The sequence below is a fragment of the Anguilla anguilla genome, chromosome 11, assembly GCF_013347855.1.
Source record: "Anguilla anguilla isolate fAngAng1 chromosome 11, fAngAng1.pri, whole genome shotgun sequence".
Taxonomy (NCBI): Eukaryota; Metazoa; Chordata; class Actinopteri; order Anguilliformes; family Anguillidae; genus Anguilla; species Anguilla anguilla.
The window spans coordinates 30,151,078-30,165,861 of record NC_049211.1 but is presented as its reverse complement, the minus strand read 5'-3'; the positions used below and the strand labels follow the sequence as shown (position 1 = coordinate 30,165,861).

Below are 14,784 nucleotides of genomic sequence, written 5' to 3'. Positions count from 1 at the left end.
TGTCCCAGAGGTCCTAATCCAGATTTTAAAATCCCACGTAGGCTAACAATCCCTTTCGACTGTCAGAGTGTTTACTCCTATTCAACAAGGGGATCAAGACAGTACTTCTAAGAAAAGCGAGGCTAAGAGCATCCCGAACAAAACTAAAAGCACTAGCTCAATCAGCGCAATACTGAAATATTAAGGACACTTATAGGCTACGATTACTTCAATAATGTGAACAAGACACACCTTCCAGTGTGCCCTCCATCACACGCACGCGCGCACACACGAGACTGGGCAAAAACGTAACGCTAAAAAAGCTCATCACATGCAAATAACCATTATAATTTAGAATTTATAAATGTAACAAATGAGTTAATCTGATTTATTTAAAAAAATAAGAAATTACATTCCAATAGTAGCCTAAGCGTCTGCTAGCTTCCAGACAATATTACAAGTAGGCTAGCAGACAAAAAGATTATAAGCACATACATAATTGCAGGCTATTCATTCATCACCGTTGAAAACGGTTTCGAACGCGTGAGAAAAAAAAAACGATCCATTCAGTTGGTCTGAGTGGGAAGTGTAGCCTACTAGTAAATGTTCATTCGAAATTCAAAAATTTTCAGCACATGCCACATAAGTTCAAGCAACCCACCTGTGCGTAGTCATATCTGCCGAATATCTTCATGTTCACAAAACTATATCCACCAAAAACATTAGAAGCTTTAACAAATATTTAAATATACCAGTAAAAATTGAATGAACACAACCTAATTATAGAGCAGATATCATTTCCAGGACATCGGGTAGCCTATACGCGTCCAAATTCCTCTGATGCTAAGCTGAACACGGGAGCGTTTGAAGCCAGACTGCTCAGCAGCACCTCTGCAGTGTTAATGCCCTCGCCGACGTGTATTCTGTCCAAGACAACCACCTGCTTGCTGCCGTGCGCCGCAGTTAGCGTTTTTAGTGCGGCTTATTCTACAGCTAATTATCATACAGCTGTCATTTTATGTTCAGCAAGTAGCACTTCATGAGAAGTCGCTCTAACCCTGCTAACTTCGGAGAGAACTTGAACAAAAAAATCCCAGCCCCTGTTAACACCGTCGCCGTTTCGCTAATTTACTGCACTTCACCCTCCCACCCAGTTGCGCTCTGATGTCTCAAGCGCAGCACACCATTGGTCAACGCAAGACAGGGAAATTTCCCTTTAGGAATTACGGGAGTCCATCTGGCTACCAGTCCCAAAAGCCATTCTTGGTTAATCAAGCAAACTTCATTGCTCCCCGCAAGCCGCTGAGCTTTTGATTTGATCCCGACCCCCCAGAGAGAGTTAAATCACACCGCAGCGCAAAAAAAAATGTCTGGCGGACAATTTACTTTACAAGAGACAGATACGACGGCAGTTATACCGCTCAGTTAAACCCGATTCCAAACGCCAATTCCAAACTTACCTTACCAAATTTGCCAAATACAAACGAAGTCCCCACCCCTTCAGATAGACTAATACTGCGACAAATTATACGCAGAGATATAGAGGATGAGACAGATCAGAGGAGAAACTAGAAAATCTGTGTCAGTGACGTTTTATTTTTAGATGAAAAAACTACCCTCTGTTTACAAGCTCCAACAACAAAAGCTGTCATAAAAAGGTGTCTTCAATTTTTAATACACGCAAGGCTCCAACCAGAAAAATGAATACCAATGAATTATTCATTTTTCATCGTAAAACGAGGACGTCTGGATGCATCTGAAATCATAAACTAGTTTTTGGGTATTACACAATCTGGCAGCTATGTACCAGAAATAGCACTATTGCCTTGATGTCTTTATAGTCTGCTATACCACAAGGGATGTATCCCGCATACTGTAGGCCTATATACCATACTCTTCATACATAATTTAATTTATTTCTGTGGGTTACTATGGGATGTCATTAAAATTCAAAGGTGGAAATTAAATAAAGACCAAATCCACCGATACAACACAAACGGCCCTTCGTGGAAATACCATCAAACAAAACACAAAAGAAATGGAAAATTTTAACATACTGCCTGTTTAACGGTATCCAAAGAAGGGACTCAATCGATTTTAATGCTTAGCAGTTTGAACACAGGGTTATCAGCCACACCTCCCACAGACAGAAGGCCGGAAGGCCAAATGGGCAAATTTCAGCATTTCAGACAGACATGAAAAATGACTCTACTCTAGGAGAGGGAGAGAGAGAGAGGGGGGAGGGGGGCTTTCAGGTTACAGCATATCATTCAGATTCCGGGAAACATCATTCACAAGTTGATATTGATGCAATATAGTTCCCTGCTGTAGTCAGATTGACAACACCTTGTTTCTGCTGGACCGTGACACCCACTGGACCTGCTGGACGGTCTGCTGGACCGTCTTTAGTTTGTGGTCGCTCTGGGAAAGACCGCGCCGTGACAACCGTGGGGTTGAAAGTTCATCCTTTCCGCTCAGGTTAAAGCAGATGGAGCCATTCATGTTTCAGTTTATTAAGATAAATGGCTTTCTTACCATGACACTAGTCAAGGAGGTATACGGATTTGAACCTGGCATCATATGAGGTCCAGATGTATTCAGTCTGGTCACGCAAAGAACCTGCAGTTTGCACCAAGGTAAATTTCAGCTACTGTGAAAAAGTTAATAGAAAAGTTGTTAACCTCAGCTGTGGAAAAATACACACAGGGCCCTGTGTACGAGCTGGATCTGAAACAGCTCTAACGCTGGGAAGCACTATTTTAAACCGGACTCCTCTGCTCTTCTTCCTCTGTTTGCATTTCCATCTCATCTCCATTGGGTCTCTCCGCATGCTTCCCCCCCCCCCGCCCCTTCTACACTCTGGCCCCCCAGCAGAGGAACGAGCTCCCCACTACAGTCAGTGCAGTCGAGTCACTGAATCCTCTATCGCAGACTGAGAACACACCGGTTTACACTGAATCTTAGCTCAGCTAACCCTGAACTCTCAGCCCCAAGCACTTAATACGAGTTTCCTAGACCTACTTATGCTACAGGTAGCACTACCCCCACAAACCCATTTTCTACTTAAAGCACGATATCCTCAATCTGCCTCTTTTGACTACTATGGCAACGTTATGCAGGTTTATGTACTGCTAATGCACCATTGATTGTGACACTGACATGAGGTGGCACTGTCTCTCTGCTCGTTTCCTAAACCTTTATGTGCACATTATTTTAAATAGCTCTGCATAAGAATATTTGCTTAATGTGAAAATGTAAATGTAATTTGCAGGAAATTCACCCATGTAATACATCCAGCTGGACTCTCTATTCTCCATTATCTTATCTAGTGTTTGCTTAGATCACTTCTGTTATGCAGTCGTGAATATTCAGACATGCAGTTCACATTACTATAGGAAGAGGTAGAAAAGAGATTTAATTTCAATGATTCAGTAGTTCCTAACCTTTCACTTGTATTGTATTGGTTGGTTGAAATACACAGCCACGTATATGGGCACAAAACAGTGGCATCCTGGGATTGGCCGAGAACATCCTCCAGTGAGACGCACTGCTCTGGAGGGCCAATCAAAAATGTTGACAATGACCACGCATAACGTGAGCCAAATGGTCCATCTGCAAGAGGAATGCAGTCCAAGATAGAAGCTCTGTGTTGTATATTGCAGTAGCATTCCACTCTGTTGTCAGATAGCAAACGCAAAATGGGTTTTTTCTTTTTTTCCACAATTAATAATTCATGCTAATGCTTTGATGGCTGTTAAAATGGGTCCTGATATCTCTACAGAAATCAGAGCACACAGTTTGTCACAAGTGACCTGTCATGTGATGTTACGTTACACGCAGACTGGCACAGTGCCTGACAATAACTCAATGCAGCAAGCTATGCAATGCAACTATTGTTCACAGGTAGATCTGAGTAGACAACCCCAACCCTGTGGCTAATACCAGCAATTAAGATCTGTGAAACAGCAAAAAGCTAATCCACAGCTACACAGCTCTTCAACTCTCCCACCCTGAAAATCATACCGGGGGGCTTCCCTCCAGGGAAAGCTCAGTGGCCCTGCCCTATTTCAGTCAACCCCCCCTCCCTGTGTCCAGTAGCTATGAGCCCATTTGCAGGGTACTATGTGTATTATTTTGGGAATTTTTTGAGTTAAGAGCCCGACTGCCACAGGCTATTTTGAGAGCTCTTTGTTACGCTGAAGCCAGCTCTCATCTGCTTCAGAGGTGCGGTTCGCCAGCTAAACACAGCTGAAGCACTCAAACACTCTGAGACCAGGAGCAGCGGCGGCAGTGCGGTGTGTGTGTGGTGGTGACGCTGAGCAGGTGAGACAGACAGAGGTGTGTGTGAGACACGGCACCCCTCCATTAAAACCCGGGTTAAAAATGAATGCGTGTCCCGGTGGCCAGGCGGCCCGGCGGCTACGGGTTCCGCTGTCTGAGAGAGCACTTTATTTCTGGCCTGGAACCGTAAGGGAGGGGAGGAGGGGGGGTGGCGGTTTGCCTGTCGTCTCGCAGGTTTACAGCGCCTGTTTCCGAGCTCAGGCGTATCAAATCTTTCATTTAATGCGTTGGAGTGGGGCAGTGCCACAAAGGCAGCAGACTGTGAAGGCGGGTTACACTGCTGTGGGTTACCTTTTCTATCTTCACCACCACCGCTGCTCACTGTGTGAACTGAGGCACAAACTACAGCACAGGCCACCACTGTGCTGTTCCCAATGAACACAGCATTCAGCATGTAAATGTCACGCGGTTCTGTGCACAGTAAATTGTTATACAGTCACTTAATCTTATGGGGTATATTTGACTCAAGAACACTATTGCACATGGGTTCTGAAAGGGTTCTTTGGCCTGTTTTCACAGGGGAACCCCTTTTAGTTAATTATGGAACCCTCTATGCTAGGTGTGAAAAGTGTGTAAGCTCCTAGATTCAAACATTTTGCCTGACAAGGACTAGACAGGGTTCCTCTATGGAGACACACAAGCAGCCATTTTGAACCCCTTTCTTCTGAGACTGTGGAAGCTACAGTAGAGAAATAATGTTAGCATTAGCAATATTGAGCTAATTCTAAAGCCACCAGGGCATTTATATTAGAGGATAAACCCTGGGAAAGTTCATGGTCAGCCAGGGCTTTCCAGAGTTCCCTGTAAGCGCCACTGACCAGGAAACGTTGCTTGTTCCGTCCAGCTGAACCCTTTCAAGTTAATAAACTATATTTACTTTCCAGACAACTTAAAATTAGCCTCAGGCTTCAATTAGACATTCAATTACATGCTATGTGGCAGCTCTGAGTTAAATTACTTACATATTCCACTATGTGTGTCTGAACGCTCGCAAGATCACTTATTTATGGGGACTTTTAGAACACAATCGCCATGACATCCATTGAAATTGGGGCCAGATTGTTTTCCAATTACTGTAGCCTCTGTTGCTTACGCCAATGGCAATGAGCAAACACCTGACGGAGACAGACTCTGTGTGGTTTTACAAGTTCAACAACAATCTCTACACCTTTCCACAGAGTGTAAACAAAAAGGGAGTGGGGTTAAAACTAGCGTTTAGTGTAGAGAGCATACCAGGCACATGGCCTACAGTATTTAATATCTGTGTGTACGGTAAGGACTGTGACAGCAGAACGACCCATTAGTTTAACATACTTGGTCTTCATTTTGGTTTGAATATACACATATCTCTATCAACCTCACAGATATCACACTCTAACTGTCTCTGTTTCAATGAATCGCATACCCCTGGTTTTGGTCTCTTGGTCTCCTGATGTCTTAGTCTAAAACATAATCATCTTTAAGCACATTGGTGCTCTAAATTTCATCCAGCTATACATATCATCCTCTCTACTCACAATGGGTTTCCATACTGAGGAGATGCATCCTCATATTGCTTGAAAAATAACCACACTAAAACCGCCCAGAAACACGGACATGAACCTTAGCAGCAGAAACCGCCCCATCACTGACAACTGAACAAACCGTATTCAAAGGGCATGAGGTCAGAGCCTCGCACACAGGAAACACCCCAATGTTACAGCACAGATGCCACAGCACCCATTAAACAACAATTTCATGATCTAACCCTCAAGCATAACAGGGATTTCACAAAACAGGAGACATGACTGGAGAAGCTGCTGCCTACTATAACTATAACCCCTCCCCCTTTTGAAATGGCCAATCAGGTAATCCTGCTTAAATGATCAAATGAACAAGGACATTTCAGAGCTAACATTTAAAGCAGTGGTCCACCCAAAAACTGGGCATGTAAGCCAGATATGCAAAATACAAATTAGCATTCTTTTAAGATACAGATACATATACTGTATATGCAGGTTTAATGCAGGAAAATGCTTCTCCTGACAAACTTTAACTTAGCTCTGTGTTAGAACTTTTCAGCCAATCAATGACTAAATTGCTGAAACACACTGAAAACCAGCAGACACAGCGGCCCTCTGGGATTGATCTGAAACCCCAGGCCTAAATCAATAGGCTGCTCTACTGTCAAAGTAAAGAATGAATAACTAAATTGATGTGTAAATGCATCCATGGGGACAAATAAATAATTAATAGATACATTAATAAATGATTTAGTACATGATATTAATTATTAAATATATACTGTATGAATTAAAATGTATGTATTAACACGTTTAATGATTTATCTATCAATTTATGTACATATTTCCACATTAATTCATTTATTGCCTCATTTATTTATTCTTTATCTAATATTTATTTTGAGAGAAAAAACCTCCATACATAAGCACAAGTGTTTCAGGCAGTCCTGTGTAATAATGGTGATTAGGGTCCTTAATGTGTAATAATGCAGATTAGGGCCCTTGCATGTAATAATGCTCTGAAATGTGTCTTTGTCATCAGAAGCAGGGATATTTGCTAACAAAGCAGATGGTGGCCTCAGTCACCTGAATGCTCCTGAGCAGAGAATAACACACTCACCTGCAGGAGGGTCTGCGCAGGGACGGCAGCAACATGGCAGGGCCGAGCAGGAGGAAGAGAGGAAAACAGACGTTACTGACTTACACCCCTGCAGATACTTTAATTACTTATCCAGCATCTTTTTAGTTCCGTCCTTCCTTTTCTCCCAGTTTGAAATACCTGATCCTATGAGTAGGATTAGTTTTGCACACTGACCTGATGCTACTGTAAATAACCTTGGCTACTGTACGTGATGCAGTTTATTATCATTATAAACTATAATCTGTTAATTGTGGTTAAGGGTGTGCTTTTTGATTGCACGATGGAATAAAGGTCCAATTCGTGAGGGCTACAAAAAGTCCCAAATTCTGGGTCATTCTGGGTCACTGTTTGAATGTAACAGCCAACTTGGGAAGGCCCAGGTAACGGGTCCTTAATGGTACTCAACCGTCCCTGCAAGCTCTCAAATTTAAAACAAAAATCTCTACTGCCCCTTTCTGGAACGCACACATCCAGAGTTCACCTCCCTCTCCTCACTCTGGAGAAAATCAAACATAAGGAGATTGATTGAGGCTGTTCATGTTTGTGGAAAAATGTAAGTGCCCTAAGCAAGTTAGTAAAAAACCCTGCCTTTTCAAAACATTCTATTATCCACCTCAAATTTCTTTTACCGTGACATGCACAGAACATTTTTTACTTTGGCCTATTCTCTCTGATGGTAAACCTGTGTGTGTGTGTGTGTGTGTGTGTGTAAGAGAGAGAGAGAGGGCACTTGCTGAGCTGATGTCTGTCACAGCCGTCAAAGTGAAGGTCTATTTTCACCACGGGTCACTCGTATTTTACCCAACCCTCTAAAATAAAAGCATTTCCTGTCTGTCCTGACAGTAATTGATGACGTCGCTGGGGACGGCTTGATCTGACACACAGAGGTGTCTGATAATTCCGTGCCTGTGTCTGAAGTAAAATGGAGCAGACAGAATGAACACGGCTAAAAATAAGAGGTTTCAAGCTGATGTGGTGTCTCTCACATTCAGTAATATCTTTATTATTCCAGCGACAGAAAAGCAAAATTTCTGCCCTGTTTTTTTCCCCTAAAACTGGGCAGACACTGAGCACAATGAGTTTAAAGGCCTGAACCCTCGTAGACTGAAGCTGACGCACGGGGGCAGGAGGACATGGCTTTGGAGCTCTTACCCTCTGCTGAATGGTGGCATGCTTGTGTTCCATGTCCCTCTTCTCCATAGCAGAGTCTATCACCAACTGATCCAGCTGAAACAGAGAGAGAGAGAGAGATACTCAGAGCCAGCATCAAACCTCCACATGCTTTGAACCCTCAAGAAGTAAAAAAGGTAAAAAAGAGAATGAACTGGGGAGAAAAGGAGAGATGAGCAGGAAATCACATGTCATGAATCCCAGAGATTATTAACCGTTTGAAGAGTAGGTTTTCTGGAATGTTTTTTCAAAATTCGAAGTCAGTGTTCTAGAACTCCATTGCTTTCAGTTACTAGTAGTGATTGTTACATCAGCATTAGAATGTTCAGTTAAGAACATTCTAATTACATATTTGTAACCTCACACCTTAAAGGGTTAAAGGCCTCCTGAGGTCAGGAATCAGGATATGAGGGCGAAAAATGATGTGAGCTCATGTGCCTGAGACTAGAGTATGCAGAACTGCATCCAGCCTGCACTGAACAACCCAAGAGTCCCTGTCTCTACTCCACGACCTGGCAAAGTGTTCCACACATGGAAATCCCACCATGCAAAAAAGCTGGTGCGATTTACATTTAACTAATACATTTAACTAATTTTCAAATATGCTCCTGCTGACAAAACTGAACCTGAAAAATCAGATCAGGTGTGTGTGTGTGTGCCATGTGAGTCTGTGTATATCTGTGTGTGTGTGTGTGTGTGTGTGTGTGTGTGTGTGTGTGTGTGGGTGTGTGTGTGTGTGTGTGTGTGTGTGTGTGACTCATGCTTCGTTTTCGCACTCCTCATCACGCTACACGCTGCATGTAATCACACAGTCCCCATTGAAGAACACATTAGTCACACACAACATGTCGCACTGACTCTGAACAGTGCAGCTGGGTACTGCACAAACAGGGGTACTTCAGGTAAATTGTGCCATGCAAGCACTCCACAGCACAGTGCCACAACGCTATGTGCTTTACCAAGGATTCGAACCCGCAACAACCTTTGACTCTGTGACCCAATCACAGCTCCACAATGACTACTGCCCTGTCTGAACCTGAATATATTTCAATATGTAAATAACAAACTGGGGTTGGATACAATAACAGAAACACTGAAGAATATATGAATATCAAGTAACTTATACGAAGTAGGGCCACCCTTCGCCTTCAGAACAGCTTCAGTCCTTCTGAAGTTCTGTGGGTAATGGGATACTGGACCATCCTTCAAGAAGAAAAGCCTTCAGTTCTTTTAGGGATGGAGGAGGTGGAAATTTACATTCAACGTTCCAGAACTTCCCATAAAGGTTAAAATATGTTAAGATCTGGTGACTGGCAGTCTAGATACCCTTCCACCCATCCACCTATTTATTATTTCCCTCTCATTGACACAGTGTGCCTTAGAATGCTAGGATACCCCAGGAGGGTACCCCTGTCCTGGGAATATGGGGGGGGGGGGGTACCTAAGAGACTGGGAGTTATATTGGGAGGGCATTACTGAGCGGGGTGCTTGTGATGTCTTTAACTTTATCAATGCTCATTATAGCAATGTGGTCCAGTGGTTTACGGGCTAAGACACCGGTGTTGGCGGTTCAATTCCCAGAGGGGAAAGAGCCACTATGCTCTTGGGCAAAGCACTCAGGGTGAAATGGTAAATATTTAACGGTACAAACGAGTGACATGTCACATGTAATCACATTAGGGTCTCTGCTGATGGGAACATCTGAGAAACTGAATCATTTGATGACATGAAATGGAAATTGGATTAGCTGTGAAATTAACTCCTCAGAACCACCCTGCAGTCGAGCCATTGAAAACACACACTGCAAACTCTTGTAGAATACATGTTACACTGAAAGAGTATATTTCACACTGACAGAGTACATTTTACACTGAAAGAGTGCTTTAATCTAGCGAGGACACTGCTGAATTAACACTGCAGATTTTATTGTGTGCAGTATAATGCTCGCTCTGCCACAGCAGCACCATGCAGAATGTGTGAGCTTTACTGTTGTAAGTGGAGCCCGCCGCTCTGTCCTCTGCCTCACACAGGAAGCAGGAAGCAGTGCCCTCACCTCTGCTGCCAGCTTCTTCATGTAGGGATCGATCTCCTCCAGCAGGTTATAGCCCTGCTGAAACAGCGTGTACTGCGCATGCATGAAGGACAGCATCTGTAAGAGAGGGAGAGAGAGATGGAGGGAGAGAGAGAAGCATAGAGAGACAGGGCATGAGAGAGAGAGAGGGAGAGAGAGAGGATGAAAGAGAGAATGAAAGAGAGAGAGAGACAGGGCAGGAGAGAAAGTAAGAGATAGAGAGGGAGAGAGTGAGAGGGAAAGGGTGAGAGGGAGGGGGGAGGGAGAGAGACAGAGGGAGAGAAAGAGAATGAAAAAGAGAGAGAGAGAGAGAGAGAGAGAGAGAGGCTGTGTCACAGCGGGTCTGGTCATAAATGTTCAGAGTGAGTTGCCCATTACAGACATCACTAGCCACAACACAGGAAATGCACGCACACACACCACACACTGGGTAGAAATACTGTGACTATGCAGTTCACTTACTGCGTCTAAGATCTCAAACTTCTTCTTCGCCTGAAGCACATTGATCTGCGGGGGGATAAACATGAAAAAGCATGAGTCAAATGGCTCTAGAGAACAGATAATAAAGTCTATAAAACACGTCAGTGCAACATATTCATACCACATAAACCCAGGCATTAATAATAATTTTCCTAACAGTTCCATGTTTTTGTATCAAAATAAAGTCTTTAGACCATGAAAGTGTAATCGAACCATTGTTTTGTTTTGCCATAGGATTAAGTGACGTTATGTCTTCTAGTCTTCTGATTCAAATCAAGACCTTTTTCTGACACCTAATGGACTCCATTGGTATTGCAGGATGACACAAGCCCGCTAATGGAGCAGCCGATCAGCCTCTCCTACAAGCTGGAGCTCTGATATGTCGAACTGCACATGCTCTGTAGGGGAGCCCCAGGCTCTGTCAGATTTCATCTATGAGCTGACAAAAGGAGGGGAATGACCCAGCCCCTAGAGAAACACACACAGATACACACACCCACCCTCCCAGCGCCGGGGGCCCTGTCAGTCAGCGTCACATGATGTCAGAGACTGTCATCGGAAGAAGATATCTATCTGATATAAGACGTGTGCTGTCAGACATCAGCTTTAAGCAGTGGGGTTTCATATATTGGAATTTTGAAATCTTTTGTTGAATATTTAGTTGAATATTCTTTTTTAAACTGCAAGGGTCAATAAGAAGGCTCCTTTACCTCTTATTCGCTGTATATGAAGACAGGGTATTTCCACTGAATGTACTTCCCATGTGTGAGTGACATCTTTCATTTGTGTTAAAGGCCAAGGACAAATCTCTCGAGAAGGATAATTAAGTTTTATTGAAAGCGAGACTCAGAGCGGAACACGGCTTTGTGGTCTGGCATCGATAAAGTTTAAAGGAGGATTCGGAACTTTCCAGAAAATCGCTGGGAAGGAAGCGATGGGGACACCCGTGGGGGAAAAAAAAGGGAAACGTCTGGTCATACGGTGCGTGCTGTCAAGACAATCAGACGCCCCCTAAAACAAGAGTTCAAGTACTGTGTGTTACATTTCATAGACCTTGCGCATGCATGAGTCAAAGTCATAACCCCTTTTTGTCAATTGGGCAGGAGGGGCTGACTTACTGCTGCGGTTAAGCTAGCCACCGGCAGCAATGATGACTCATGCGCAGGAACACAGCGATAGAAAGCAGTCGCTGTCTTCCCACGAACCGTACTGACGAGCACATGAGCAAAGTGAGTATCCTGATTTCAGAAACGCCCTATACTGCCACCTAGTGACCGAAGGACCGTCCTGCAGCTTGTGCCTGCTTTGCGCTTAAAGTCGTTTGTGCCAAAAACCATTCATATTAGTATTTTGTATGTCCTGAGAAAACAGGCAGCCATTTATGATATATCGTTACACAGTAAATGCAGGTAAAGCATTATTAAATGCCTATCTTCAAATTAGATGTTAAAGCAGGGGCCTCTGCGGTTTGTCTTAGGGACTTTGCGTCCCTGTTATCAGCTGACCCTCTTCTTGACGGCCTACTGTATGACAACGACCCATTTCAGATGCTAGTGGCACAATACGTCCTTTATGCTGTTTTCCTGTGATGGTTATGTCACTGCAGTCAGTGTTCCCCCCTCACGTTCAGTGCCAAGACAGAATGGCAAGAATCCCACTCGTGCGAAGAATTCCCAGGGAGATTTCCGAACGGCGCCGAGGAGAAGGGCCCTGTTTGTCGTGGAGTGCGAGGGGGGGGAGTTGGCGCTGACCGCAGGAAGTCAACAGGACCACGCTGCGGAAAACGTGCTCGGCTAAAACTGTCCTCCGGCAGCTCTGGATCTGTGGGTGGCAGCGAGCGCAGTGGTTTCGTCATTATGTTTGAGTCTGCCACAGTCTCTGAACCCATTGAAGAGTACGATTTTTGGTATGTTTTTTCTATAAATTCTGAGTCAGTGTTCTAGGACTCCATTGCTTTCAATTGCCAGTATTGACTGTTACATCAGTATTAGAATGTTCAGTTAAGAACATTCTAATCATATATTTGTGAACACCTTTATGCGTTAAGCAAGGATTGGTGGAATGAGATAAAGTTATTCAGAGCCAATAACATCAAAAACCATTTCTTATAGCCGCAAAGCCAACACTGAAAACAGCCAGCCTTCAAAACATCCTGGCCAGTATTCTGTCATTATGTTGCAGTAAATAATGCACTGCTGTTATAGCAGAGCAACTTAAACAACTTGTGCACTTTTCATATAGTATCCATTTGTAAGGCTGGATATATAATGAAGCAATTCGGGTTAAGTACTTTACTCAAGGGCACAACGGCAGAGTCCTACATGGGCATTGAACCAGCAGCCTTTATGTAACAAGCCCCATTCCCTAACCATTATGCTACACATCGGCCACACAGCATTTTTCTTATGAGTGCTCAAGGTCACGGCACAGAGTACAGTGGAGTGCTGCTTCTGCTCTTAAGTGGATGTGATGTTTTCAGCGTGTAGCGACCGGGTGCCTGTGTGTTTGGCGAGCTGGACATCGGGCAGACGGCAGACGGCTTGATTCAGAGGAGCTGTTCTGAAACAAGACCTAGGAATGCACCACAAAAGGCGCGATAGGCCCTAGTCACACAGGACAGGAAAACAGAGTCTAGTCTGAGGTTTTTCTTCCATTTGAACCTACAGCCTTCAGGTTACAAGCCCAGTCCCCTACCCATCATACTACACTGCCACCTGATGATACAGTGAAACAATTTCCAAACATAAAAATCAAATAGCAGTGAAAATAAAACAGGAGTTAGTCAGTGAAGATATCCTCGGTAATAGTCATGTATTCAGAAGTCCCAAGTCTGAAAGTTCTACATTCTTCTCTCCGCTTTTGACCTCATTGCTATAACAAAGACAGGTAAAAGCTATACGGCACTACCAAAGAAACCTGACCTAGCCAATCAGCTGCCACTTAGATAAGCGAATGCCAAAGGAAGTCAAGGAAGGTGATGCTTTTACAAAGTGCATGTGGACTGGGGCTTAGCGTTTCCTATAGGACTGTCAGTCCTCCAAAGGACAGCGTTCACTAGGGGGCGCTGTCACCTGCAGCACGTAGTCCAGGGCCAGGTGTCGGAAGCACTTGCGGGTGATGCTGAGGGTGCCGGTGGCCTCCTCCACCTCGTGGGGCTTGTTCCGGGGCGCCTGGGCGTTCTTCACCTGGGCGATCTCCATGTCCTCGCGCACTTTATCAAACTGCTTCTTCGTCTCCTTGAACTTACGCACGTCTCTGAGGGAAAGGCGGAAGGGAAGAGTTTTATGCGTCTGTGTGCCTGCATGTGTACACAAGTGTGTGTGCGTGTCTGCATGTATACATATGTATGTGTACTTGTGTGTCTATGTGTGTGTACACGTGTAAATAGGTGTGAGTGTATTCACATATATATAATTGGTACAGTGTATATGTGTGTGTTTGCATGTGTACATATGTCTGCGCATATGTGTATGTATGTGAATGTGTACATACGTATAAGTGTGTGTCTCTACATGTGTATGAGTGTGCACATGTGTGGGTATGGACGAATGGAAATGTGCTTGTGTGGTACTGTATATATATGCATGTCCACACCAGCTAGCTACCACCCTCACTCCAGACTGCCCCCAGCTTGATGAAGGCACGTTTCCGGCACTGCTCCCAAGACTCACAACAGAACCAGCTACAGTAAGCCAGCACTGTGTGCCTGTGCCGCGGGCCAATCATCTTTCATCAGCCCTCCCACAGCCCTCCAATCAGACATCACCCTGCCTGTTATATTACTTTGGGTAATAGCAGAAAGAGTGAACGCAAGCAAAAAAACACTATGGGGAAATTAAAATGGTATTGCTCTTGGGCAGGGAATCTATAATGAAATGCTTGTGGGGGGGATTCTTACATTCCCCCCCCCCCTCTCCATTTTGTGATGAACGGCAGACTATTGGTCCCTTGCTTTCTCCATGGTAATGTCTCCATGGTCACAAAGCCGGGGGATTCTGACCTCTTCCGTGTAAATGTCGTATCTCCTGAAGCTAATCTGCCAGGGCTTCCACACGTCAGTCGCGCTCGCGACACCGTCGATCCCCAGTCTACTAATCCCG

The 14,784-nt window shown here is 44.3% G+C and overlaps 1 protein-coding gene across 3 annotated transcripts in view; it reads right to left on the bottom strand.

The window, feature by feature from the left end:
- Positions 1–14,784, bottom strand: part of LOC118208270 (arf-GAP with coiled-coil, ANK repeat and PH domain-containing protein 3-like) — a 99,432-nt gene that overhangs the window by 24,723 nt on the left and 59,925 nt on the right. For all 3 annotated transcript variants that reach the window (XM_035382771.1, XM_035382770.1, XM_035382772.1), the window contains exons 6-10: positions 13,756–13,939; positions 10,667–10,711; positions 10,187–10,282; positions 8,116–8,190; positions 6,943–6,954 (exon numbers count right to left, since the gene is read on the bottom strand). In XM_035382771.1, coding sequence (XP_035238662.1) covers positions 6,943–6,954; positions 8,116–8,190; positions 10,187–10,282; positions 10,667–10,711; positions 13,756–13,939 — 412 coding nt within the window. The remainder of the gene's footprint in view (positions 1–6,942; positions 6,955–8,115; positions 8,191–10,186; positions 10,283–10,666; positions 10,712–13,755; positions 13,940–14,784) is intronic.